At 40.0% G+C, this 25,364-nt stretch overlaps 1 protein-coding gene across 1 annotated transcript; it reads left to right on the top strand.

The window, feature by feature from the left end:
- The first annotated feature begins 120 nt into the window (after window positions 1-120).
- On the top strand, window positions 121-19,878 carry GPR37 (G protein-coupled receptor 37). Its single transcript, XM_051795665.1, has 2 exons — window positions 121-819; window positions 11,654-19,878. Exons 1-2 carry the CDS (start codon window positions 121-123, stop codon window positions 12,470-12,472), a joined length of 1,518 nt encoding a protein of 505 aa, XP_051651625.1. The 3' UTR covers window positions 12,473-19,878.
- Window positions 19,879-25,364: the final 5,486 nt, after the last annotated feature.

Here is a 25,364-nt window from a genome sequence, read left to right as displayed (position 1 = left end):
GCCCCGGCGAGGAGGGCTGTCCCCGGGAGCCGGGCGGGCATGTCTTTCGCTTCCAGCCCCGCTGAGCGGGGCGCACGCCGCCTCTGAAGGGGACCGTGTGAGCCCCGCCGCCTCCCGGCCATGCGGCCCCTCCGCGCTCCCCTCGCCTTGCTCTGCCAGGTGCTGAGCGCCTGGGCTGCCTGCGCCCTCGCCCCGGCTCCCGTCGCGGCCGCCGGGCCGCCAGCGCCCCCGCAGCGCGCCGGCTCGCAGCCAGCCCCGACGCCCCTCGCCCCGGGCCGGCGGGCGGCCGCGGCGCTCCCGGGGCGCGGAGCGCTCCCTCCCGGGGCCGGCGGAGCGGCGGGACCGGGCGGCAGCTGCGCTCCCCACGGGGCGGCGGGGGCCGGGCGGCGGCGGGCGCGGAGCAGCGATCCCGGAGCCGGCGCGGCGGCGGGGAGGGGCGGGGCGGGCGGGCCCCGCTGGCTGCCCCTGAACGGTTCGGCAGGCGGCGAGGGCAGCGCCGGGGGCCGCGGGAACGCCACGGGGCGCCGCGCCCGCCTCCGCAACCCCTTCTACCCGCTGACCGAGGAGTCCTACGGCGCCTACGCCGTCATGTGCCTCTCCATAGTGATCTTCGGCATCGGCATCATGGGCAACATGGCAGTGATGTGCATCGTCTGCCACAACTACTACATGCGGAGCATCTCCAACTCTCTGCTGGCCAACCTGGCCTTCTGGGACTTCCTCATCGTCTTCTTCTGCCTGCCGCTGGTCATCTTCCAGGAGCTCACCAAGAAGTGGCTCCTAGAAGACTTCTCCTGCAAAATCGTCCCGTACATCGAGGTAATGGCTGTGGGTGGGGATGCGCGGCCCCGGGCGTTTTCGCGCAGTCCCCGGGCGGACTGGCCGCGCTCGCCCGCACGAGGGAACGCGAGTCCCGAGCTCTTCTCTCCGCTGCTCCCTCGCCACAAGCCTGACCTCTCGGTCATTGCTGTCGGCCCGGGGACGTCTCAGTGCGGCGTGGTCTGGGTTTCACGGGCGCTCCTGCGGCAGAGCGGGGCCCCGGCACGACCCCGCAGTCATGGGAGGCGGCAGTGGCCGCCGCGGTCCAGCGGCACCGGGATTTCTGTGGCTCAAGCTGAGCGCGTCCAGCGCTTCCTGACACTCGCGAGAGTTCTGCCAAACTTTCCTTGCTCCCAGTGATCCTGTAAGGCATCCTCTCCGAATTAGGAGGAATTTCAACTTTTTTGCTTTGCTGTTTTCCTAAAGTCGAGTGAATCAGGAAAGCGGATGGAGGGAATGAGTGGAGTAGCTTGTAAGAAAGTGATTGTAAAAAGCACCATCAGCTGGATGTATGGGCTCTTAATTTATATTTCAGCGTTCAAATCACACATTTATTTAGCTTTTTCTTTTTCTTCTTTTTTTCTCTTCCCTTTAAAAAAAAAAATACCTCAGCTCCATTTAAACTGCAGCTTCTTGGCAGTTGTTCAAAGGCTCTGTCAGAGAAGCTCCCAGACAGCTGGCCGGAGTCCTGCCGGCAGCGCTCAGGTTGTCTGCTTTATTTACTGGAACAGAACACTAAGGCTTGTTGGTAGGATGGTTGCCTGTAGTTCTGGCTGGCTCTGCTGTATTCCCGAAACCTTATGTTCAACATTATTCTGTAACTGAAAGCTGATAAAATAACTGTTGATCCTCTTGTCCTAAAAATGAGATATTAGAGAAAAAAACAAACAAAAACCTAGATAAAAAGTCAACACCCCATCCTCCAAAAAATGAATAACGCAACCTAGTATTAATACAGAGTATCAGTTTCAGCAGAACATTGTTACAGAGTAACACACAGTTAACTTTCAAGTGGTATTTTTAAGACAGTGTTGAGAAAGATGATCTGTCTAGCCACTAAATTGTCATTGCTTCTTTCGTATGTGATACAGTTTATTACTGGTGATATTGAACAAAGGGTGGAGCTGTGCTACGCTTAGATGAATTCTAGGCTGGTAGTATACCACTGAGTTTGTACACTTAATCGATTTGCATTTAAGAAGACATGATGCAGTAAATATGTGTTTATTGAGAAACTGAAAGGAGCTTCTAAAATTTCTGAATTGGATTAGTGGTGTTTCAAGAGTAACCATTTCAATTACAGTAGATACAGTAGTTTGCGTTTCAAGGACTTTCCTACAGCCACATTTCACGCTTCCTAACATTTTTTGGTGCATCCACATGCAAAATAGAAGTAATTCTTTGTAATGCCCATTCTAATTAAAGATCAGTAATTTAAATGATTTGCATGGTCACACTGTTCTTCAAACTTAGTTGCTTATGCTGTACCTGGCTTTGGGCAGTAGAGAGTTTGTCAAGCTGAAAGCAGTTTAACTGAAATGTAGTTGCTGAAATTCAAAACTGTAATCCTGAAAAATGTTCATCTGCTACTGTACCCCTTTATACTTCAATATAACCTTATTTTTTCACTTAGAAGTTCTGTAGATGTCTAGAGTTAAAGTCTTATTCATGAACTGGCACCAGTCCAGTTGGGATGGACCAGTATCTTAGTCTCTGTCTTAGGCTTAATTATTACTGGTGTCTATAAGTGAAGCATTTTCCTTGTCCCTAAGGTAGTATAATTAACGTAGATCTAAGGTGCAGATATAAAAAGATACAGCCTTGGCGTTCTGCGTTGCTCCCAGAATTGTATATTTTTTATTCAGTGGTCATTAAATATAATATGTATGTAAAGTATATTCATCACCTGAGAAAGTGTGCGTAAAAGGCTGGATTTCCCCCTCTATAAATTGTAAGAATGAGTGGCAGATACTGAATGCTACTAGTGGATCATGACTCTTCATGGTTTACCTTGAGCTTGGCAAGAAGGAAACTATCCTGTAAATCAGAATTTGACCCTGCTGAGGCAGAGAAGGCAGTTAGAGCAAAGGTTCACCACTTTCCAAGTGTTTTCTAACCTTACAGGCATTACACAGTGACACTGACACCACCAGGAGCAATGCAGATGGGGAGCATGTCATGAAATCCACCCATGTGTATGAGCAGCTGCTGTTCCTTGCTCTGGATTGTTCACAGGAGTACACTCATCTGGCAGCTGAACAACAGTGTCTTTTCCCTTGTAACTCACCTGGGCAGGCTCATCCCCTTCTCACACAATGGGAGAAGGATGAAAGGAAAACTGTAGACAGCTATCTTCAGGAGAGGTTTCCAGACCTTCGTGAAATACAAATAGAAGCATATTCCTGCAGATGGACGAATTGTAAGCTGTCTGTGTTTTCTCTAAGTTTGCCTAGTGTTTGGTTCTTTTAAGTGTCTCTTAGTTCCATGATTTGCATCTCTTTTTGTTGCACATCAGTTTGCCTCATCCACTGTTTAGTGAGCTGTATGTCTCACCCAGATTTGTATATCCAGAAATATCTTACTTTCAAGCGTCAAAGACCCTTATTGGCTTGAGCCCTCTGTCATACCAGCTTGTACTTTCAGAACTAGGGAACAGGGGATGTCTGATTATCCAGATCAAGTGATGCAGTGATCACAGCATTTTAACATAATTCAGGCATGCTTTGTTTTATGTCAAAGGTTTCAAGTGATTCCGGTGAGATACCTTGAGTTTTCTTTGTTTAAACCTCTTGAGACCAATTGGTTTTTATTTCTGCTGTTTAATGGGTACTGTGCAGAATTTCAACAAAGCATCTGTTACCAGTGATAACACATATGCACACACAGTCTGGGGAAAATGTTTTATGGTATCTTCATGTACATTTGTATAGGTAAAAGTTGAGTTTCCAGCAGTGGAAGCTCTCCACAATATTAATTTAAAGCGCAGTTTTCCTATACCTAATAAAGATCTGTGACAAGTGCATTAAGTAGTCATTTCAGTCATATATTGTATCACAGTTTGTTCATTCTAACCCGCAGGTTTGAGTGTACTCAAAGGGAACTGAAAAGAGTATTAGAATAACTAATGCAGCTACTCTGCCCATAAGGATGTGTGGAGATGTGCTTTTCCTCTACAGTTTTAATCCTCTGCTGAACTGTTCTTAAAATTTTGCCACTTTTCTGCAGATGGCTCAGAAGTTTAGTTTTTGTGCATGTCTGAAGTGTTTACGTGCACACTGTGCTTATTTTGTCTTTCATGTCATTTTCTCAGCATCACTCAGAATCAGGAGATATGGGGTAAATCACAAGACAAAGACAATGACTTTGGCTGATACCTGCTGATGTGGGACCCTTTTCATTTTGTTTAAGCACACACAGTCTTTTGAGCAATGTAGTTCCCTACTTACAGATTTATTCTAGGCCTTAATAGAAAGAAGTGTATGTAGTGGATGTAGACAAAATCTGTACTGGCACTGTGCTTCTGAATATTTTACAGCTGTTAGTACTGTGAAGTAGAATTGCTATTTTTTTATTTTAATTCTGGAAGGTGGTAATGAAGAGATTAAATAAGTTGTTTAAGGCCCAGAACAGCTTGCTCAATATGACAAATGTCAGCTAGGACTAGAAAGTATCTTTTGGAAGCTTGCTTAATTTGTGTACATTCTGCTCTTGGAGATTACACTGGAAGCTCGATGAGTTTGGGGGGGTCATTGGAAGTAGGCATCCCATTCTATGCCAACAAATTCCATCCAGCTACTTATAGTGGAGTAAAGATTTAGAATTGGGGAATAGTCTAGAGTGAGGGCTTGGAGAGGCTGACTTACTGCCCTGTGCAGTCCAGCACAGACCAAGAAGTTGCTGAGGCCAGTAATGGTACACAGCTCTCTGCTCAGTTCTGGTAAATATGAGCCCCTCTGCCTTTCTCATACACCTCACAAAGAAGAGAAAGACAAAGTTTGTGGTGTCCTCATATGGACCATATCATGCATATGAGATGGGCATGGCTCTGGAGCAGGCTGACAGGGAAAGCCTCTGAAAAAGGATGCTCAGTCTCTGCATGTGCTTTTGGCAATCAATTTGTGGCATCACTCCTGTTTCTGATGGGTAACTTCCAGCTCAGGAAAGCTATCACAATTAGTATTCTTAGTGGAAAGGATAGGGATTGATTTGGCCTGGAATATGAATTACTCTCTTTCCCTGGAGCTGACTCTCCAAGGCAATTTGAGGTGAGGCTTTTTCCTCTTTCTCTGTTTTACTTGACAGAGGTAAGTTAGAAGCACAGAAAAAGTGGCCATTCTCTGCCTGTTCCAAAGCTGTCAGAAGAGATCCCTATTTTAAGTTTTACTTTGGGGAAGCAAATATGTTTTTTATGGGAGTATATAAAAACTGTGTATTTTCTGTCTTTTCTGTGTCTTTTGATGTGCGGCATCTTCTTTGTGTCTCTGCTTTGACTCTAGTCAGAGCTATGCTCCTGAACCTCCAGTGAGTCCTCTGGGTCATAGACAAAGATACTCAGAGATGTTTGCAGTTTCAAAGCTTCTTCATGAGAGTTTTCTAGGGCAATGGCTACATGTGTCTTTTACTGAGCAGAATAACTTCAGCACTTATCACACAATAAATAATTATTTAAAGCAGAAGTGTTAATATATCTCTGCCCTTTAGGTATTAATGGCAGTGTCTGCCATGTTGGTTGTTCTGTTAGTCTTTCTTTCCTCTGCAAACCCTGTCTGCAGGGTCTTCTAAGTTGTCCATAAAAATTTGCCTTTGGCTAAACTTTGCATATGGCATTTCAGCCTGGAAATGAATTTGTGTCAGAGTAGGTCTAAAATTGGGTCAGTAATATTTAAGTTACATATGTGTGGAGAGGAAAAGGCAGCATCTGCTATCCCAGCACCAATGACTGCTCTGAGCATTGGGATGTCATTTCTCCATATAACAGGATTTTTTCCTGCAAAGCAGGAAGAAGCAGATTTTTAGCAGTAGTTCATGTTGTTAATATTAAGAATTAGTCCAGGAGTCCCTTATGTAGCATGATGAGAATTAGATCCTCAGTGGAGATGACACTTGTTTCTGTATTAAAAAAAAAAGGTAAAATAAATTTACCAATATGATAGCATGGTAGAGTGCAAACAGGAAAATGAACAAAAATTAAATCCTTTTGTGTTTTGTGATTTTTCCAATCCCCAGATAAGCATGTAGTGTAATAATGAGTATTTCCAGTGCCCTGATGGTCTGGTTGGCTTTCGCTTCCAGCGGAATTCATGAGAAGCTCATGGAATTGGATTCCAATTCTGAACAGTATTACTCTTAGGATATCATCATGGCTAGGCTTGGCAAACGCAGATTTGGGTCTTAGGATATAGAAAAGGATAAATATCACACAAAGCATGTGTGCTCTGTGTCTCCTTGATGCAAATGTTGATAGTACTACAGAGGAAACTACAGCATTGTACCCATTGTTCAATGTATGTAGAACATCTCTGTGATAGTAGTTTCCAGAATTACCATCTTATCTTTTAGATAGAGTGATGTAGATTTTTATCCAGGATGCATAAGCGAATTGATAATGTCAGAGGGGCACACTGGCACCAGTTCTCCTTAGCTACTGAATTACTTTTGCCACACCACAGTAGTGTTTTAACTGAGTGACCCTTCCCTATTTTAAAACATAAAGCCATTAATGTTTAATAACACTTCTTGGAAGAAATACTGTGAGACTTATTTTTTTTCTTTCATAGTAATGACTGTTTTTCTTGCTTTTGTTTTGTTGGTTTTTTGGGGGTTTTTTTTGATTTTTTTGTTTTGTGTTTTTTGTGAGGGGGTGGGACTTTTTTATTTGAAGAACAGAAACCAGAAATTTAGATAAATGTTAAATAGTTATTTGCAGTAAAATGATCTTATTTTGCAATAGTCCAGTCTTGTTATTGGACTCTCTACTGTAAGTGTAGAGTTGCACAAAAAAAAAATGTATTGTGATTTGTTTATTTATCTTAGGCAAAACTGACAAGTTTGGAGGAGCCCCCATGGCATGTTGCATTAACATGCTCTAAAGCTATGAAGTTTGATGTGCCTATAGAACAGCCATAATAAAATGATAGACTATAATGGCTTCAGGGAGAAATTAGTCGTTTATATGATATAATAGGAATGGATATAAAGAGTCTACAGGGTGTTACTGAGAGCTCAGAGATGGCCTGGCTAGTAGTTATCAACCTTTTCTGTGGTTCAGCTTTCCCATTACAACAGGAAAATGTTTCAAATACCCATCTTGCCTTGTAACAAAGGAAGGAAGAGTGCCTTGTAGTTTAAGAAACTCTGTGTTATCCATATCAAGTATATTCCATCTTAGAAAATCCAGTTTCAGCTGGTAGAAGCAGCCACTTCTTGTAACACTTCTAATTTATCTTGTTCCGTATAAATTTAGTCTGCATTGTTTCCCCTCACTTCTCCATCAGGTGTGCTTGAGAAGATGATGCCTGAGATGATTAATGGTCCCTCTCATTTCCAGCCTTGAGTTGCTCATGGCCAGTTGATTTGTATTTTGTTACATTCACTGTCCTTTGGCTTAAGTAACTTTTGTATCTCAAGATAGATTTATCTGTAGATAGCAGCAATACCACTTCTTGGTTTTTGTCTCACTGGATGGAATGACCCAACCTCTGTTTTATATTCACTTACAGAATTTGGTCTTTGTTGACCTTTTCACCCAAGTCACCTTTTCTGATTTCCTTTCTGGTTTTCATCACCTTTATCTGATCAAGCAGAAATTAGTGAGAGAATTGAGTCTCATTTCCACAGCCCTTGCTCACTGTACTACATCTTCACTGGTCAGCCAGAGACACTGCTCCTAGAGGCCAGGGCCAAGAGCCATGGGACCACAGTGGGGAGAAGTAGGACAAGCCAGGAAAGGCCTGAAAACATTTCAATAATTGTTAAAGTTTGTAAAAGGGGAATGAATATGTTGGAGGGATGGGCAGGAGAAATGGTACAATAACCTGAGCATTTCATGAGTATTTACTGGTGGTTTTCTCTGGGCTCAGTTGCCCAAATCAGTTTGGACACAGTTGACTAACAGTGTGGTGAGCTAATGACCAAAGGTTTATGCAGTGTCTGGAATGAGCATCACAGTGCCCACTAACATCCTTGTCAATGCAAGAGACTCTGCTTGTAACGATAATGTCATCCTGTGTATGTGTATGCTGTAGCTGGTAACCCCTTCTACAGTGATTCTCTGCCCAAATAGTGTGGGTATTTCCTCAAGGCAGGGGTTCCTTTACCACCTTCTCAAAGCAGATTGGTGGTCCTTCATTTGGAAACTTGGGGACTTCTCTGATTTCATGTAAAAAGGGAAAGTTGTAAACTGATGTCATCCTGAATGTCTAAAGACTTACAGGAGAATCTTCATAGGGACCATATGGTAATAAATCAGACAACTAAGTGATGATCAAAACCTACTGAGCCTGAGTTGCCCTTGCCTTGCCTCATTTCCTGCCATGTTGTTGGAATTAAGACTGTAACAGCACATCGGATACTCAGCTGTTACAAGAAGAGCACCATGCAGCTTTGTACCACTTTACGACTTGTTAATTTGTGCTTTACCTACTCCCTGTCAAGTGAATTATCTTCATTCTGTGGTTATTTCAAGGCCATGTATCATATTAAAAAGGAAACTTCTTTGACTTCTTCCACACTTTCAGCTTAACTCTAATTATTAGTATGACTGGTATGAAGAAATAACCCTAAACTGAAATTGTGTGAACATGCAGAATGCATGTTCAGTTCTCACCCACATAGGTTTTGAGCAGCACCCATTGATTTTGCTGGCTATTACTTATAGTCTGCATTGTGGGTAAGTAATCTAACCCTTAAATTGCTGTACTGCATTTAAACAAGTCAGCTGGAGTGAATCTGTGTTCGTCTGCTTGTGTGATTGTATGGTTTTTGCAAGCTTTTCCATTGCTTCACTAACTCCACTGATCTATAGAAAATAGGAAACCATTGCCTGTTCCAGAGAAACACTGGCTTTGTTTAGCTCGTTTCGTCAGTAAATCTGTAGGAGAGTTTTCAAAGCCATCTTCCAGTATTCTTAGTTGTTTCCTCTTGCTCTATTTCACTGTCTTAAACCTCCAAGTTGCTGGTCAATTAATGTGACAGGAGCCCCGTAGGTTATGTTTGTTCACGGTAGGCATGTCTTCTTTCATTAGTCCAACCCTAACAGCTGTAGAGTTTTAATGTCTTAGCTGCTGTGTAACAGCCTGCAATGAAATGCTGAAGCAGTAGAAGTGTGTGTGTTGGGGGCAGAGGAGAGGCTTATGTAAGAGCTGAGAGGGAAACTGTTAATTTACAAAAACTCAGGCTTTCTTCTGTTCTGCTGATTTTTATTTCCATCCATATTTATTTCTGAATTTCAGTTATTTTCCTGTCTCCTGTAATTGTAGCAAGCTGTCCTGACACTTTTGTTATTCATCTTGCATATTCAGGCTAAAGGTTTTGCTGTCACTAAGAAATTTGAATACTGCTCACACATTTGAATGTTTTGGAAATAAAGTCACTAATCTTGAATTTACAAATGTCACTCTCAGCTGTGATGCAGAAAAATCATATTTCATTAGCTAGGTTTATCACTGTTCATTAAGATTTCCCTGTAACTGTAATTTTTCTTTAATTGCTATTTTTTGCTGTATTTACCAAGCTTTCTTTGAATCTTGTCAGACAGTTTAACTTCCTAAATCAATATGTTTGCCTGTTAAAAATGTTTACAGTACTGCCTTGTCATCATTAAATATTCCTGCAAGTTAATTAGTAAGAGATTGCATCTTACTTGTTCAGTCTTTTAGGAAGCTGCTTCAAAGAATTCTCCAACCAAGCCAATGTCTGACAGTTCTAATCCCAAGTGCCTAATATTTTCCAGTGATATTCAATTTTAGCAATCTGATATGACCATTAAATATGGAAGGCCAAAATTAATGATACATTTATATAAATGTGCATAATTGTGCTATCTATCTTTGCAGAACGTTTTACAAGAGATGCATAAACAGTAATATTTCAATATCGTGGTGGAAATCAGAAAGTGGTTTTTTATGTCTACCTGTATGAAATTGAAATCTATCATTACACATCAAATTTTGATAAACAAAATTATAGTGAACTGCCCAGTATTACCTTAGATTTCCCAGTTAATTGCACAGACACATGGTTTATTCATGATAAAAGTAAACATTCTTTACATTTATTAGGAATGTTAGTTAACAGTTTCTTTTCTTCTGCATCAACACATTTGCAACATAACACAAGCATGCAAACCCAAGAAAATAAGTGAATTAAAATGCAACAGGGCACTTAATCTTTCTCCAATTGAAGTTAATGGACATTCTGCTTTGAATTTGAACTGAAGTTGAATTTATTGTTAATAGAATTAGGCCAAAATGTATATAGTCATTTTGCAAATTTCGTTTTTAGAAAATTGAATTATAAACAGGAAAAAATTATATGAAATGATGACATGACAGTACAATATATCTACTCATACATAGAATGGTGGTTATTAAAGCTAGAGAACATAAGCATTGCTCTGTACTTTTTTCTCACAGTATATAATTGAGAGCTCTGTCCAATCCATCTTTAAATCATTTAAAGAATGAAACTTTGTCCATTTCTCCTGGCCTGCAGTACACTCTCCCACAGCATGTTTCCTACTAAATGGAGCCTGGATTTTCCTGTAATTTTTTTTCTAAATAAAATGTTGAATATAGATTATTAGAGCTCAACTATTATAGTGAAGGTTCCAAAGTTAGACTTGGGAAGTCTGAGGATTTCAGGTATGATTTCTTTGAACTGACAATATGGGGTGGCTTTATGTGCCTACATCCCATCAAAATTTTATTTAAAAGTCTAAGTCCACAAAATTAGTTGTTGGACCCTACTCAATTTGATAGGTGCCTAATCCAATCCCCGGGGTTTCTAAGTTTTGTAGATGTGAAAGGTTTCAGTGTTATGATCCCCTGCATGGTTGATAACTTGTGTTGGTAAGTTCATCCTTCTGACAAAGGAAGACGCTCCTATCTCCCCTTTTGATTTAAAATTCCAACCCCTGTGGTAGAACCAATCTTTATGAAAAACATCCCTTAGAAAAAAGTGGGGAAGGAAAGGGTTTAGTTTTAAGTTTTGCTCAGTTCTTCTATTTTATTTTCCACTCAGAGTTGCACAGGTACTTGCTTGGGTCTCCAGGAGAGGATGACGCCAAGCTGGAATAAGTATTTTTAGGCAGAAAAGTAGAAGGATGTACTCTTTGGGAATGCATGCTGGGTGATAGCTGAGTGAACACTGGAAGCTAAGTTCTGTTTGTGATGTTTCTTTTGGTGGTGCTCAGCACCATGGTGCTTAACTGTCTCCTACACTGATACCCCTAAACTATGTTTGCCTTTACCTTAGCTGGTCAAGTGGCTAGACTTGACTGGTGTTCCAGAGTACAAATTGAGCTATCTCTATGGAAGAGTATAAACCTCTTCCAGAAAACAGCTCAATGGTAAGAGCCTTCATCCAATGTACAACATATTAATTCCCTCTTCAGCCTGAATGAGTTCAGGCCTTCATCTTCTGTCTCTAAGAAGACTGCCATCAACAGGGAAATGGAACTTTTGAAGGATATGATGTTTTCCCACTCTCCATTGATTAATGGACTGTACCCTTGTAGCTGTCTTTTCTCATTTCCCCCTTTTCCTCCTTTTTCCTTCCTTTTTTTTTTTCCCAGATAGCACCTGTATTAACTTGTGTTTCCTTTCCTCCTTCTCAGGTGGCCTCTCTTGGAGTCACCACATTCACACTGTGTGCCCTCTGCATTGACCGGTTTCGTGCTGCCACCAACGTGCAGATGTATTATGAGATGATCGAAAACTGCACCTCGACGACGGCCAAGCTGGCTGTCATCTGGGTAGGTGCCCTGCTGCTGGCACTGCCAGAGGTGGTGCTGCGCCAGCTGGCCAAGGAGGACCCTGAGTACAGTGGCAGCCCCCCGGGTGAGCGCTGCGTGGTGAAGATATCCACCGCACTGCCCGACACCATCTACGTGTTAGCTCTCACCTACGATGGGGCACGACTCTGGTGGTACTTCGGCTGCTATTTTTGTTTGCCTACCCTGTTCACTATTACCTGCTCCCTGGTGACAGCAAGGAAAATCAGGAGGGCTGAAAAGGCTTGCACAAGGGGGAACAAGCGACAAATTCAGCTGGAAAGTCAGATGAACTGCACAGTGGTGGCTCTGACCATTTTGTATGGGTTTTGCATCATTCCCGAAAACATTTGCAACATTGTGACTGCCTACATGTCCACAGGGGTCTCTCGACAAACTATGGACCTCCTCCATCTCATTAGCCAGTTCCTTTTGTTCTTTAAGTCCTGTGTTACCCCAGTTCTCCTCTTCTGCCTCTGTAAACCTTTCAGCCGGGCCTTTATGGAGTGTTGCTGTTGCTGCTGTGATGAATGCATCCAGAAGTCTTCCACAGTGACAAGTGATGACAATGACAATGAGTACACCACGGAACTGGAGCTCTCTCCTTTCAGTACCATCCGTCGCGAAATGTCCACTTTTGCCTCCGTGGGGACTCACTGTTAATTTACATTAGGACTTTTTTATTTCCTGTATCTTTTTCCTTTTTCTTTTTTTTTTACTTTATATTTTTCTTCTTGAAACAAAAGGCAGGAAAAAAATTACTGTTGAACACTACTCTCAAAACCAATCTGTGTATTAACAGTCATGCTTTGGAAAATAATTTGTTTGGTTATTAAAAGGAAAGAGAGAGACAAGGAGAGTCAGCACTCAGTTTTAAGTCATGATATTTTGTATGGTGCTAAGATTTCATTGCTTGGGGAGGAAGGTCCATATCGATCCACTTTTATTTAATTCCATAGTATTTTTTTTGATAATCACTGCAAAATGATTTGTAGACATTGTGGGCTTTGCAAGATGGTTCACGTTAAAGTTGTGGTGGAAAGTATTTGAAGGTAGTTTTAATCCAATTACTGTACACTATTGTGAGAGGATTTGGACTTCAGAAAATTTATAAGTAGCATAAAAATAAATGAGGCTTTATTCTTTAACTTCCTTGTCAATCTGCATTTAACAAAGACATCTATGAGTACTATTAAATCCTTTAATAAGTAAAAAAATCTTTGCATAAAATAATATAGATGGCCATATTTAATTAACATTTGGGTACTTACCCTTGGAGGATATAATTACAGTGTTCAAGAAAGATGGTTATAATGGTATTAGATTTATATGAGTGGGTTTTTTTAATGTTATATTATGAAGGTCCAGTATGCCTCATTGAAAATTTTTTTAACCTGCAAGTATACAAAATCTGACTTATTTTATACTTCTTTCAAAGAAACATTCATTTTATCATTGCATTTTGTCTTGTGTGGTTTCAAAATCAAGTTTATTTCCAGTTTGCTATTGGTTTTACATTGGAATTTTGTCCTCAGTCTCTGTATATATAGCTCCTACTAGCTTCAGTGAGTCTCATTGCAGAGAAAGGCATTTTTTGCCAGAGGTTTGCTGACAATAAATGTGAGGGACTGAAACATGTGGAGAGTGAATTCCTTCTTTTTTAAAAGGTGTAAACACACTTGGATGCTTGAGGCTTGACCCAGAGCCCATGGCAGTCAATGGAAAGGTTTCCATCAGTTTCAGAGGGCTTTGAATCAGACTGGCATCTCCTATTTATTCTGGGGTGTGTAGCATGAATATTAATCACAGGGACTCTCTATACTGATTATAAATCATGCTGCCCTCACAGAGACGGCTATTCATGAGCTGCTCACAGCTCTGGAGCTGTTTTTGAGAGCCACAGTGTGTTTTGCTGATGGCTTCTTGCTGTTCACAGAGTCGTTAAAATGAGGGTATGTCAACAATGCCAGCAACAGTGTGATATAATAAAATTTAAAGTTGTTATAAGCAAGCCAGGTTAGAGACTGAAAAGTGCCTATCCTAACCAGCAGAGCTTATTTGCCCCACTTCTTGGCTGAAGTAGACAGGCTATTCTTGGCAGGCAAGCTGGCTCATACTTACACTGGGCAGCAGGCTGAAGTGAACTTACTGAACACTAAGGAACTGAATTTGTTATAGTTAGCTTATATTTTAATACTAATTAAATAAATAGTGCAATTGCAATAGTATGAGCAGAAGTAAAATCACATGCATTCGTACTTTGAAATTAACAGTAAATGTAACTGATGTAATCTTACCTCCTGATACCTGCCTCTAACTATGTTAAAGAACTTACTGTAACTTCTGGAAAGGAGTCTAATTTTTGTTTGTAGACTGTGGACTTATTATGTTTAATCTTTGTATCTGCTTGGGCAAGCAGTATTTCTTCTTTTTCTTTACCATTTTAACTTATGGTCATTTCACCTGAAAAAAAAAACCAGTTTAAATTAATTAGTATGAATATGAATACAAACATACATTCACTTGAGTTCTTTTTCTGACTTTTGAATCAGACATTGGGCCCTAGCAAAGCAATCTGCTTTAAGTACAGGCATTTTTTTTCTGTTTAGGACTTGCTAAATTACCTAAATTTCTAAAATTCTGTTGTAACATAGTCTCTCACGATGACAAGGGAACTGTCTCTTCCTTATAAAACCCTTCACTGACTTTGCTTGATTACATTCAATAAACTATGAAAGGGATTAAAGAGAAAAGATGAAAACGAAATCCTCCTCACTGTGGTGCTTGTGTCTCCTCAAATACATATTCCTGTGTCTGCATTTTGATTTGTACTATTCTTTTTTACATGCCAATTTTTATAAAGAATGGAAATAAAACCTCTATTTTTGTTCCTTGCTGAGAGAATTGTTTCTCTCAGCTACCTTTTCTGTTATAGCATGAGCAGGGACTCGAGGATCTGGGAAAAGAAGAGCAGAATAGGAGGAAGCACTTTTAAAGAAACAAACAAAACAAATAGAAAATTTACTTGGGAATATTAAATCATCACGTTTTGCTATTTTAGATGCAAGACTGCACCAGGACAGGGAAAGTCCCCATTGCTTTGGATATAAGATGCTTCCAGCTTTCCAGTCTGCAGTGGGTACGTGTCAGCTCTGCTAAGGACTGTTTCCAGCTCCCAGGTTATATGTTGTGTGTCCCAGAGAGCTGCAGTTTGTGTCTCCATTTAAACATTTCCACAGTATGTTTATGGTAATCCTACTGGGAAAAAACAAAACAAAACAAAACAAAAAACCCAACAACAAAAAAAATTACCCCCCAAAACCAAACAAACAAACAAACAAAAAAGGCACCCACCGCCCCCCCGAAAAGATTTAATGAGGCCATTGGAGAAGGTAGAATTTGAAAATCAATAATGCTATGTTTGGAAATACATCTACCTGCTTGTGTGACAGAGCATTGTCCAGCCTTGTATTCAATGGTGTTTCTTTGTCTGTTACCTTGCCTTTTCTGCTGCTAAAAGAGCATTTTTTCACAGCTGTTTCTCTGCCTTGCCTTGGATGTCCATAGCAATTTGACATGCAAGACACCCTTTTATTCTAATTTGCTCTCTAAATTGGTTCAACTAATACCACATTAGCAGATTTGTATTGTCACAGCCGTTCAAGTGTCATGCTAAATGATTCTTTATGTTAGAGATGGAGTGCTGCATTGCTTTTCTTCCAGCTTTTGGGATTGATGCTCTGAACTCTTGAAATTTTCTTAGTGTTTGCTTTTCTTACTGTATTTAATATTATTAGAAGCCATTTCTTTCTGTTTTGAATCCAGTTCTGTAAGACATTTGTCTGTTAACAAGAGGACACTTGATTACTGGAGTTTTGGAAATGCTTATTGCAAAGATTTAATTTTTTAACTTAAACCAGAGAAACTTGCAGAGCATAGTGATCAACATAGGAGAGTGATGGAATGGAAAATCAGATTGTGAGGCAGGAAAACCTTATCCTCTCAGTTATGTAAACCTTTAATACATTAAAACTTGTCATCTCTGCCCTGGTCCCATTAAGAAATTAAAAACCATAAAACTATAGTATAAGTTCCAGTATCTCCAATGAAATCGCATTTTGTGACCTGTATCAAAAATACAATATTTGTGTAGGCCAAAGTACAAGTGGTAAATTATTGAGTAATATTGCTGAATTAGAAGAAATCTCTTATTTTACCCCTTACAAGATAAATTCCTACATTCAAACTTAACTCCTGCCTTTAAATGACCACAGTGACTTGCTCAGCTCCTGTTCTGATGGACTCTGATACAAGCTTTCACAGAGCTCCAGCAACTCTGGGAATGGCTCCTAAAGACACTGCAGAGGTTTCCAAACATGTTGTCCTACGTCTCTTTATAGAAGGTTCTGTGATGTTAGGCTACATGGTGAGACTCCCTTATTATGTTTGTGCCACGCAGAAGCAAACTAGATTCTAAGAAATGTGAATTGCTGTTGAAACTGAGTAGCTTCTCCAAATTCATTGAACATTCATATTCAAAGCCTCTCTAGTATCTGTGAGCCATTGTATTGGGAACAGTGCAAATACATGCAGCTTTGCCCTGTGGGTGCCTAACTGTTGTAGATGTGCTCAGATACATCGCTGAGCTGCTTCTGGTCTTTTTTTGCCAGGTGACATTAACAGAACTCCAAACCCACTTGAATCATCCCCTTGTCATTGGGCTGGAATTAAGACTGAAGCCAAAACCTGCCCAAAATTAGTCTGTCTCCTTAGCTGGGCCCTGTCTTTTTTGTGCATGGAGAGCACCTCTAAGGTGGTTGCTGACTTTCAGTAGATACAGGCTTAGCAGAGTGTATATAGGTTTATGCACATTATGATGAACCAAAAATTTAGATTCAATTATTTCTAGGATGGAAAAGCTAGATTTAAAGTCCTGCTCTGCTTAATTTATAGGTGAGACTTGAAATCTAGTGGCTCAACATCCCATCAGAAAGGCATAAGGCATAACTGCTGTAATAACTGCTGACAATATTCTGGAGGGGAGAACCTGTATGAAGCAAACTGCCTGCAGGAAACTGGCTCACCTCAGTTCCATAAGAACCTAGACCTAATGATTTGCCCAGATTACAAAGGCAAACTGGAACCTTGAAGTAGATCTTCCATGTCTCTTCTGTGTTCCTTTTCTTCTTTCCAACTTTTTTTTTTCCGTGAAATGCTCAGCCAAAGTCAATGTGAGCAGATGATGTGAATCATTAAAACTTAACGGTATCCTACATGCACTGTCTTATGCTTCAGGAACTGTATTTTTTCACTACTATTGTGTATTTGATTGAGTCATTTAACACCTATCCTTGGCAGATGTCAAATTTTCAAATGCTGGATATGTTTTGTAGTGAATAAGAAACAATGAAAAAGACACAGACTGAGACACTCCAGGACACCCAGCCATCTCTGCTGTAGAAACACTGACTCCTGTTGAGAGCTGAAGGTTCACCAAAGAATCAGGAGGAGAGCTGTGTTTAATCATGTACTGCATTTAACCCCTGAAATCCAGGCTGCTTGCTTTCCGTATTTGGCAGGTTCAGTTTCTGTTTTTCAGGCAATAAAATTTGGGACAAAGACTCCCTGCCATTTTCGACATGACAACACAGAGAGCCAGTGCTTTGTCTCCTACTGATATCACATTCCCTATGTAGTGTCACCTGGAGTACCAGGATCCATATGTCTGGATGTCTCAGCCTCTTTCAAGAAAGAAATCAAACATTTCTGTCCTTGTGCATTGTAGCTTTAGTTGTGCATCACAGCTTCTTATTACTGAAAAGTAGAAGATATTATCCTTACTAAAATGTGTGTGGGGTTTTTCTTCAAGCAGAAATCAGGCCTGTCAGAGTTACAGAATACTCAGTTTAGAGCATTTAATGTAAGTGTTAGTGGCAGCATTATTATTCAAGGTAGTAGGTCATTTTTAGGTAAATAGAAGGCTTTTATTTTTCTTCTTTTTAAAAAAAATATATTTTATCCATTATTTCTGTGTGATTACAAAGTAATTATTTTTTTCTCAAACTAAATGCAAAAATCGCACAAAAACTTATTCCTTTTTCAAACCATCATTAGCTTACATCAGACATCGTCCTTTGTGTCCACAGTGAATTTAGCCCATTGTTCTTTGAGAAAAGAAATCAAAATACTCAATTAGAAACATGGTCATGACTAACTTGATCTTGAAGAGATTAGATTTGAATAAACTTTTAAGCCTGTGATGGTAATGTAAAGTTTTTTTTAATAATTAGGGTCATGCCAGCCTAAGCTTTTTAAAGAGATTGGAGATACATACAGTTCAACAATAGCTTGTGGTTGAATTTTGTAATTGTCACTAGGGACTCCAGAACACATATAGTCTGGAATAAAATGATCTAATAGCAGCTGGATATGCATGTGATAGTCCCTACTGAAGACAATACAAGTATTTAAGTGAACAAATAAATTTCAGTCTGTTAGCTATTATACCAGAAAACTAATTTTTCCCTAGAATGTGCTTCCAATTTGATTTAATATATTTATGTGTGTGAGCTAGAGGAATCTTTTTAGTGGTTTTAGTGTTGTACAGAGAACACAAAAGCTTAAGAAAGAAGGTATCCTATCTGTATTTGTAGCCAGCAGTTATACTTCACATTTTTTCTTTTAAATTCTTTCCTTCGTCTCTTTTGAAGCAATTTCTGCTGACTGTTCTTATCAGTCCTTTCTGTGTCTTATTCCATTTGCTAACTCTCCCCTGAGCAAAGGAAAATCCTCTTTTGTTTTTCTGATGATCAATTCTTTTAAATTGAGCTTGTAAGTAAGTCTCATTCATTTTTCACAATCTATCTACTGGAAAACTTGAAGGTGAACAGTCCTTCTCCCTGTGGGAAGTATTTGCAAATAAGGAAGCTGCAGTCTATCTTTTTCTAAGCTAGCAGAACTAAAAATGCCTCATCAATCTGTGCAGGACCTGTAGCCAGAGTATCAACACTACAGCATGAATTTCTGACTTAAAGTGGGCTTACCTACATGCAAATCATGAGACAACAGACAACAACAGTGTCTCCTTGCCAAAATGTGGGAGGTTTCTACATGAAACTTGCTCCGGTATTTTTATTTCATATGGTGATACTCTACTGAGTCTCTTTTTATCTATAAAAAATCCTCTTGTAAATTGTTAGATGCCTTTGTTACCTCTGAGTAAACCATTTCTAATTTAGGCCTTCATTTAACAGATATCACTCATGAGCTTAAATTAAGTCTTGTATGATTAAGCTGGGGGTTAATGTTAGTTGTAGACCTACCTTTGATATAAGATATGCTTATGTGTGGACAGCACTGTTGGAAGCTGCATCTGGAAGGTGAAAGGACAGGGATCCCCCATAGGCAGTGCAGTACATCTGCCTCCTGCCTCCTGGTGGTCGATCACAATTTGACGGCAAGTCTGCCGAAAGCTGGAATTAGTTTTGAGAGGTCTGCATAGCACTGCTTTTGAGAAGTTTTAAGGGCTAACCAATTCCTTAAGCTAATAATTGCCCCTCAAGACATTCTTGTTGCATAGGGAGGAAGACTTACCTTTGGCTTTTGACAATAGAAGAGCAAGAAAGGAGGTAAGAGAATTCTGCTCAGATAAGCTTGCCTTCTGTCTTTTGGGATAGAATTCTGTAATTGTAACTGTTTCTTAGCTTCTCAAGGTTAAAGCAGATTGAACACTGAATCCTCAACTCTAATGTAGACCCCCATGCTGCTTCTGAGGATGGAGCCAGTGACCCTGGTAAAATCAAAACCCCAGAGAAAATACCTGACTTTTTTTCCCCCAAAACTTGTAGGCCTGTTTGAGTGGTAAATCCATTCAGAAAAGCAGATCATGGAGAGCATGGGAGTCAGCCTGCTTTTCCTGATGTTGCCCCTTGGTGTTGAAAGGGTTAACAGTGTTAGTCTTTAGTCTAGCAGAGCCTAGTTTCAGATGAATAGGGGCAGTTTGTGCCTTCTCAGTGCCTGTTTCTGTCTGTCCTCATCCTAAACAAGGCAGCACTCTGTGTTATCCTGAAGGTTCCACTGCCTGCAGGACTTGACTTTTTAAGCATTTTTTTTGTAAATAAAAAGAAAAAAATAAAGTAATTGTTAATTCTTTGAGGTTTGAAGACTTTTCTTTGGATAACTTTTTACTCCTAGAGTACCACTGCAGCATAAATCAGAATTTGCAAGTATGTCTATGCCTAGCAACTACACTCAGAAGCAACTATAGAGACCTGAGCACTACAAATCATATAAAATAATGCAAAATTGTGGATTTACATTGAATCTGACAGAAAGTAGTCCGACAAGTGGAAAATACACCAAATATTTACCTTTTTCTACTTTGAATCCACCACTCTGCAGTTATAGAATAATATTTCTTTACTGTCAATAACAATATTACTGCTTAAGAATTCTTAAAATTTCTTATTCCTCCTTTTTGTTTATTTTATTTTCATTTATTATCTTCTTACATTCTATTCTCCATCTTTGTTTTTCTTTTTAGCTGGAGAATTTTAATTTTTTGTGCTGTCCTCTGTATACCTCATGGTGACCACTGTTTAATCCGAACTTGAATTCAGGGAGTAAAATGAGTTAAAGAAGACAAAAAACACTTCTAGCTCACTACATTACCATGTACCTGTGTGTTTTGGGTCTTAAATGAAAATAACTGAATATGAAAGCTCAAATTTAAATCAGCCTCCCAGTAAACCAAAAGCTATCAGAACCTGGAGGTTGGTAAAACAAGCATTACTTGTGGGCTTCTCTGCAGCTGTTCAGCAGCCAGCTGCAGAAGTCTGCCTTGGGATGGACCTGTCAAGTCACAGATGGGCGTCCCTTGAAACTAATCTTGAATACAGTGAAAATTAAAATATGAGGTATTTTAAATGAAATATACTGTCCTCAGCAAAGTAGCATTTGAAACACCACGGTCTATTCCATCAGAGCAGACGTTATCTGCTCTACCTCCAAGCCACTGTCAGGCTGTCAAGCTTTTGGCCCTGCTGGGGCAGAAAATGTATTCTTTTGATTCTGGCATAAAAACCAAATATTAGTGTCAACCTAAAAGTATTAAAAAATGAGATTCCTTATGGGCAAAAGTAATTTCATCTTGACACATTCCTAACAATCACTGGCTCTGGAAGGACATTGTGTGGTCAGATTTATGTTTGCCTCTAGAGAAAGCTTCTTTACTCAAATTAAGAAAAATGAATCAAGATTTGAACTTATATCCATAATATATATGCTAACTAATTTAATATGTTATATAGGAAACAGGCATGCTTCTTACTTTACATTAGAGATAAATAGTCATTATTATTAGAGGTAAAATATTTTATTTTTCATAAAAATGTAAGAAGAGTAAGGCAATAAACTAGTCTAACTCTTGCTTAACAAGCCCTTACAATTTCATCTGGTTATGCCAGTGCAGAAATCCTGGTTCAGTTTTGTATACCAGAAGCAGATCTAATTGTTCAGTCAAGATGGAGACTCCTGAAATTCCATTTGCTTCTAGTGCTAATTGTGCTCATTAAGAAAACAGCAACCCTATGACTTCTACAGAGTTTTCATAGTTTTGATAGTTCATGTTCAAATACATCTAGTCATTTAAATGGAATTGGCTCTGGAATAGCTGAACACAAGATTAGATCTTCTTCACACTCAATTTCTGAAGCTGAACAGTTTCTAACCTCAGGATCCGTAAGCTCGTCACTGGATATTTACATATGGGGTTTGGTGACAATACAAGATAATTACCAGTAGTTTCTTTCTCAGCTGAAGCTGTTTTAGTGTTTCCTCCTCCTCCCACATAGTCAATCCTCGTGAAAAATATCTTGTGCGCATTGCTCCATTTAGTATGTGCTTCGTATGTGCTCTCAGGACAGCACATCCTCATTTAGGCAAAGTACTCCTTCTGACTTTATCAACTGACGATAGTCCTGATTTTTTTCTTCATCCGTTTTCTGTGTATAGCTTTTTTTTCTACTTCCAGTGTTTATTTTTACAGTGAAGTTCATCAGTAAGTTTCCTTCAGTCTGTTATAGGAAATTGCTGAAAGACACATTGTTAAGTAGCAAAAAAGCTCTAGCTGTCAATAAGCAATTTAGTATAAATTCATCAGGGGCATTTAGTCATTTTGGAACATTACATAATCTATAGTCTGCTCTCTTAAAGATAAAGTTTGCTACATTTCAGCTATCATTTGTGCTAATACTAGAGCTTAGAAGCAGAGGCTAATCTCAATTGCATGGGTGTATGCTGTAGGGGGTATTGCTCCAAGAATGTTCTGATATAAAAGTACACTGTAGGGGTATTATTCCACGATTCTTCTAATGTAGGAGAACCTTCATGTACTGAGGGATCAGCAGCAAAAGCCGTTGCAGAATGACAAAACCTCTGCTGCATTACCGTGACAGTACTGTGTGTTGCACTGCACAGCCTTTCCAGGCAGCACAAGGTTATGGCTCCTGGTGATGGCAATGCTTCTTGCAGATACAGCACAGCACTTCTGTCAAGACCAGAAAATACTGTATTTCTGTGGTGTCAACATGATAAACCACAGCAAGGGCAAAAAACTAGATTGTGCCCTTCGGTCTGCATGACTGTTACGGTTTTCTGGTTAGGGGAAATTCCAGCCCCCAAAGATTGGAGGTTTATTTTGGGGAAGGAGAACATTCCTGACTGAACAAGATGAGTAATTCTGCAGTTGCTATACTTCAGAAATGCTGTGGCCTTAGTGGAAATAGGCACTCAATCCTTTTTTTCTTTGATTCCAGTAATTTCCTTGGTCTATGCTGAATCAGACAGGAGATGTCTACAGAGAAGCAGGTGCCTTGTCACAGTCACCAAGAGCAGCCATAGTAAAAGTGAATACTTTTTTCATCAAGGAGATCCCAGGTCTCAGAGGAGAGAAGTGTGGTGAAGGTCGCCAGGAGGGAGATAGGTGCAGAGGTTTTCAGTCGACCTTTATTTGCATTATAAAACCATCATCTTCACTAGCACGAAGGAATGGCAGGGCTGACAGCCTGCTCGGCCCCACAGCGATGAGCGCGGCACAGGGTGGGGATCGCGAGCACTGGCCGCGCTGCCGAGGGATGGTTCACACATTGCCCCCATCTCTGAAACACTTGGCTCTAGACAGTGCTGTTGTCTCGCACTTTTAAGAGTGCTAAAAGGTTTTCTCTCCTCTCTGTGGGGGGTGAGCAAATGCAATTTGAGCAAGTATGTTTCTGCTGAAGTACCAATATTTTTTTATTGCCATTTGTTATTCTCCTTATAAAGAACCATCTTTCTGTTAAACTAATCTAAGTGATCACTTGAAGGCTGCAAATCTGTATGTCATTTTTTAAGCTACTGTATCACAGCGGCCTTAGAAAAATTCTACAGATGTCTTGCCACAATCCATTTCTTCCTCATGAGGAGCTACCAGGCTAGTTGGTTGGATTCATTTGCCACAGCTGTTTATTTCTTTGACCTTAAAGCTACAAAGGTATGGTGCCAGTGTAATGAAAGGGAGGCTGCCTTTTAAATTACTAATTATAAGAATTATTTTCTAAAGTAAAAAGGGACAAGAGACAGTGTTCTTATGGCCAAATGGACCTACTTGTGTGAGTATTTTGTCTTCACCTTTTAATAATTTTCTTTTTACTTTCCTTTTTCTGTTAAACTCTAGACATAGATAAATGAGCAACACAATACTAATGTGCTTATTAGTCTGGAATAATTCAAGACAGACTAATATCTCCCTGACATAAAATTGTCAGCTCAGTTCTGTCATGGTATCAGTCATTGCACGCTATTAAATTTCTGAAGCAGAGCTACTAGGTAGGTACCTCATTTTATTTATTTCTGCAGTTCAAACATATCCCATTTCCATTTTACCATTTTTCCTGTGTGGTTGTGCTTATTTATTTGAAGTTATTTATGGGTGATACTGTCCTCAGCTAACAGCTCAGCATGTAAGAGATTATGAATACTAAATTATAATTTGTCTAAAAACCAAAGACAACAAATCTAGGTCAAAGATATTGCCTCGGGCAAAGTCCGCACAGGTTTTTTGCATCACTGAATATTACAGCTCCTGTCTTTCTGTTTAAAAATACTTGTACCCAATCAGGCAGGTGCCTTTTTATGCAACGGACATACCATTTAAAAGCATCTCAAGAGCTAAGTGTGCAAATCCTGGGGTATGTGTTGCAGAAAAAAACCAAAATGTTACTCCATAATATACATTAATGACTGATGCTTGAGATTTGGATTTGTGTTTGCTGCTTGTCCCCTTTCAAGGAAGAGACTTGCCCCAAAACATTAGGCGACTGATCTAAACAAAAAACTAGGGGAATTTGAGGAGCTCCTCACATTCTCACTTGTTGAAGGTGTTTGTTTGTATAAAAATTCACTAAATGCCTCTCCTCTGTCATTTCACTTTTATATCTGTTTGCTCATAACTGCTAGTTTCCTGGTCATCCATGCTGTGTTTGTACTATGCTACTCATGGTATCTCCTCTGAAGTGAATCAGTTCCCTCCTGACAGAGGCTAATTTTCTTCTGGGTCCACAGAGAGCATGTCTGAAGTCAGCCTTCTGCGGGAGCTATTAGCTTTGAGCAGTAAGAATGTAGACACATCCACACCACCTGGCCTAGGAACCAAGGTTCATTCCTTCACAGTCTACAAAGACCTGTAGATATACCCAATAAGCATAAAGTGGATAATTTCGAACCCTGATGACAAGGATATTAATGTGGAAAATGAAAAACTGAGGCTCAGTTTTTTTACCGGATGGCACTGATCAAGTAGCAGATTGTTGCATGAAGGGTAAAGGAATTCAGCAGAAAATAAGCCCCCTTGCATTCCAGCTGGTCCCCAGGGATCAGAGGGACTGGGTGCAACTGGGCTTAATTTCTGACTATAGCCAGTTTAGCACTATGACTCTGGTTAAGTTCAAAAGAAGAGCTTGCATGAGCACAGATGCACAAACATGCAGTTTACCAATCCAGTACTGTAGGTTTGATCACATTCAATAAGGACTTTGCATGATCTAGATTCACAAATAATGCAGTTTATTGAAGCAGCCAGAAAGGAGGTTCAGGATTGCCAGTGATAAATGCACTTACTACAGAGTGTTGATATGTGTCATGACAGAAAGCATAGTAAGAGAGGTCTATGTATTATATACTTCTGGGTATACTCCAACGCAGTTTGAGGTGTCTGAATTATGTGCTGCTGCCTAGTTAAATATGCAGTAGTGAGGTTCTGCAGGTCACTGTCATGACTTTGTCTTAACAATGAAAATAAAAGAACTGCAGCTCTTACAAATATCAATAAACATTTTTAACATCAGCTTCAACAGGAGTCATACAATGGGTGTCATACAAGGTGTCATGTTGTGTGTCAAAGGATGGCACACGTTCCTACAAGGTTCATTTTCACGCCCTGAAACGTCTTTGATTGCCAGTGGCTGAAAATCCTTTCAAAGGCTTATAGAGAAATGTTTATGGAATCATAGAATCATTTAGG

Source organism: Manacus candei, unplaced genomic scaffold (genome assembly GCF_025592945.1).
Source record: "Manacus candei isolate 608988 ecotype Guabito, Panama unplaced genomic scaffold, ASM2559294v1 h1tg000043l, whole genome shotgun sequence".
NCBI classification, from domain to species: domain Eukaryota; kingdom Metazoa; phylum Chordata; class Aves; order Passeriformes; family Pipridae; genus Manacus; species Manacus candei.
Note: the sequence above shows the minus strand (reverse complement) of the source record. Positions and strands in the feature narration are given on the sequence as shown.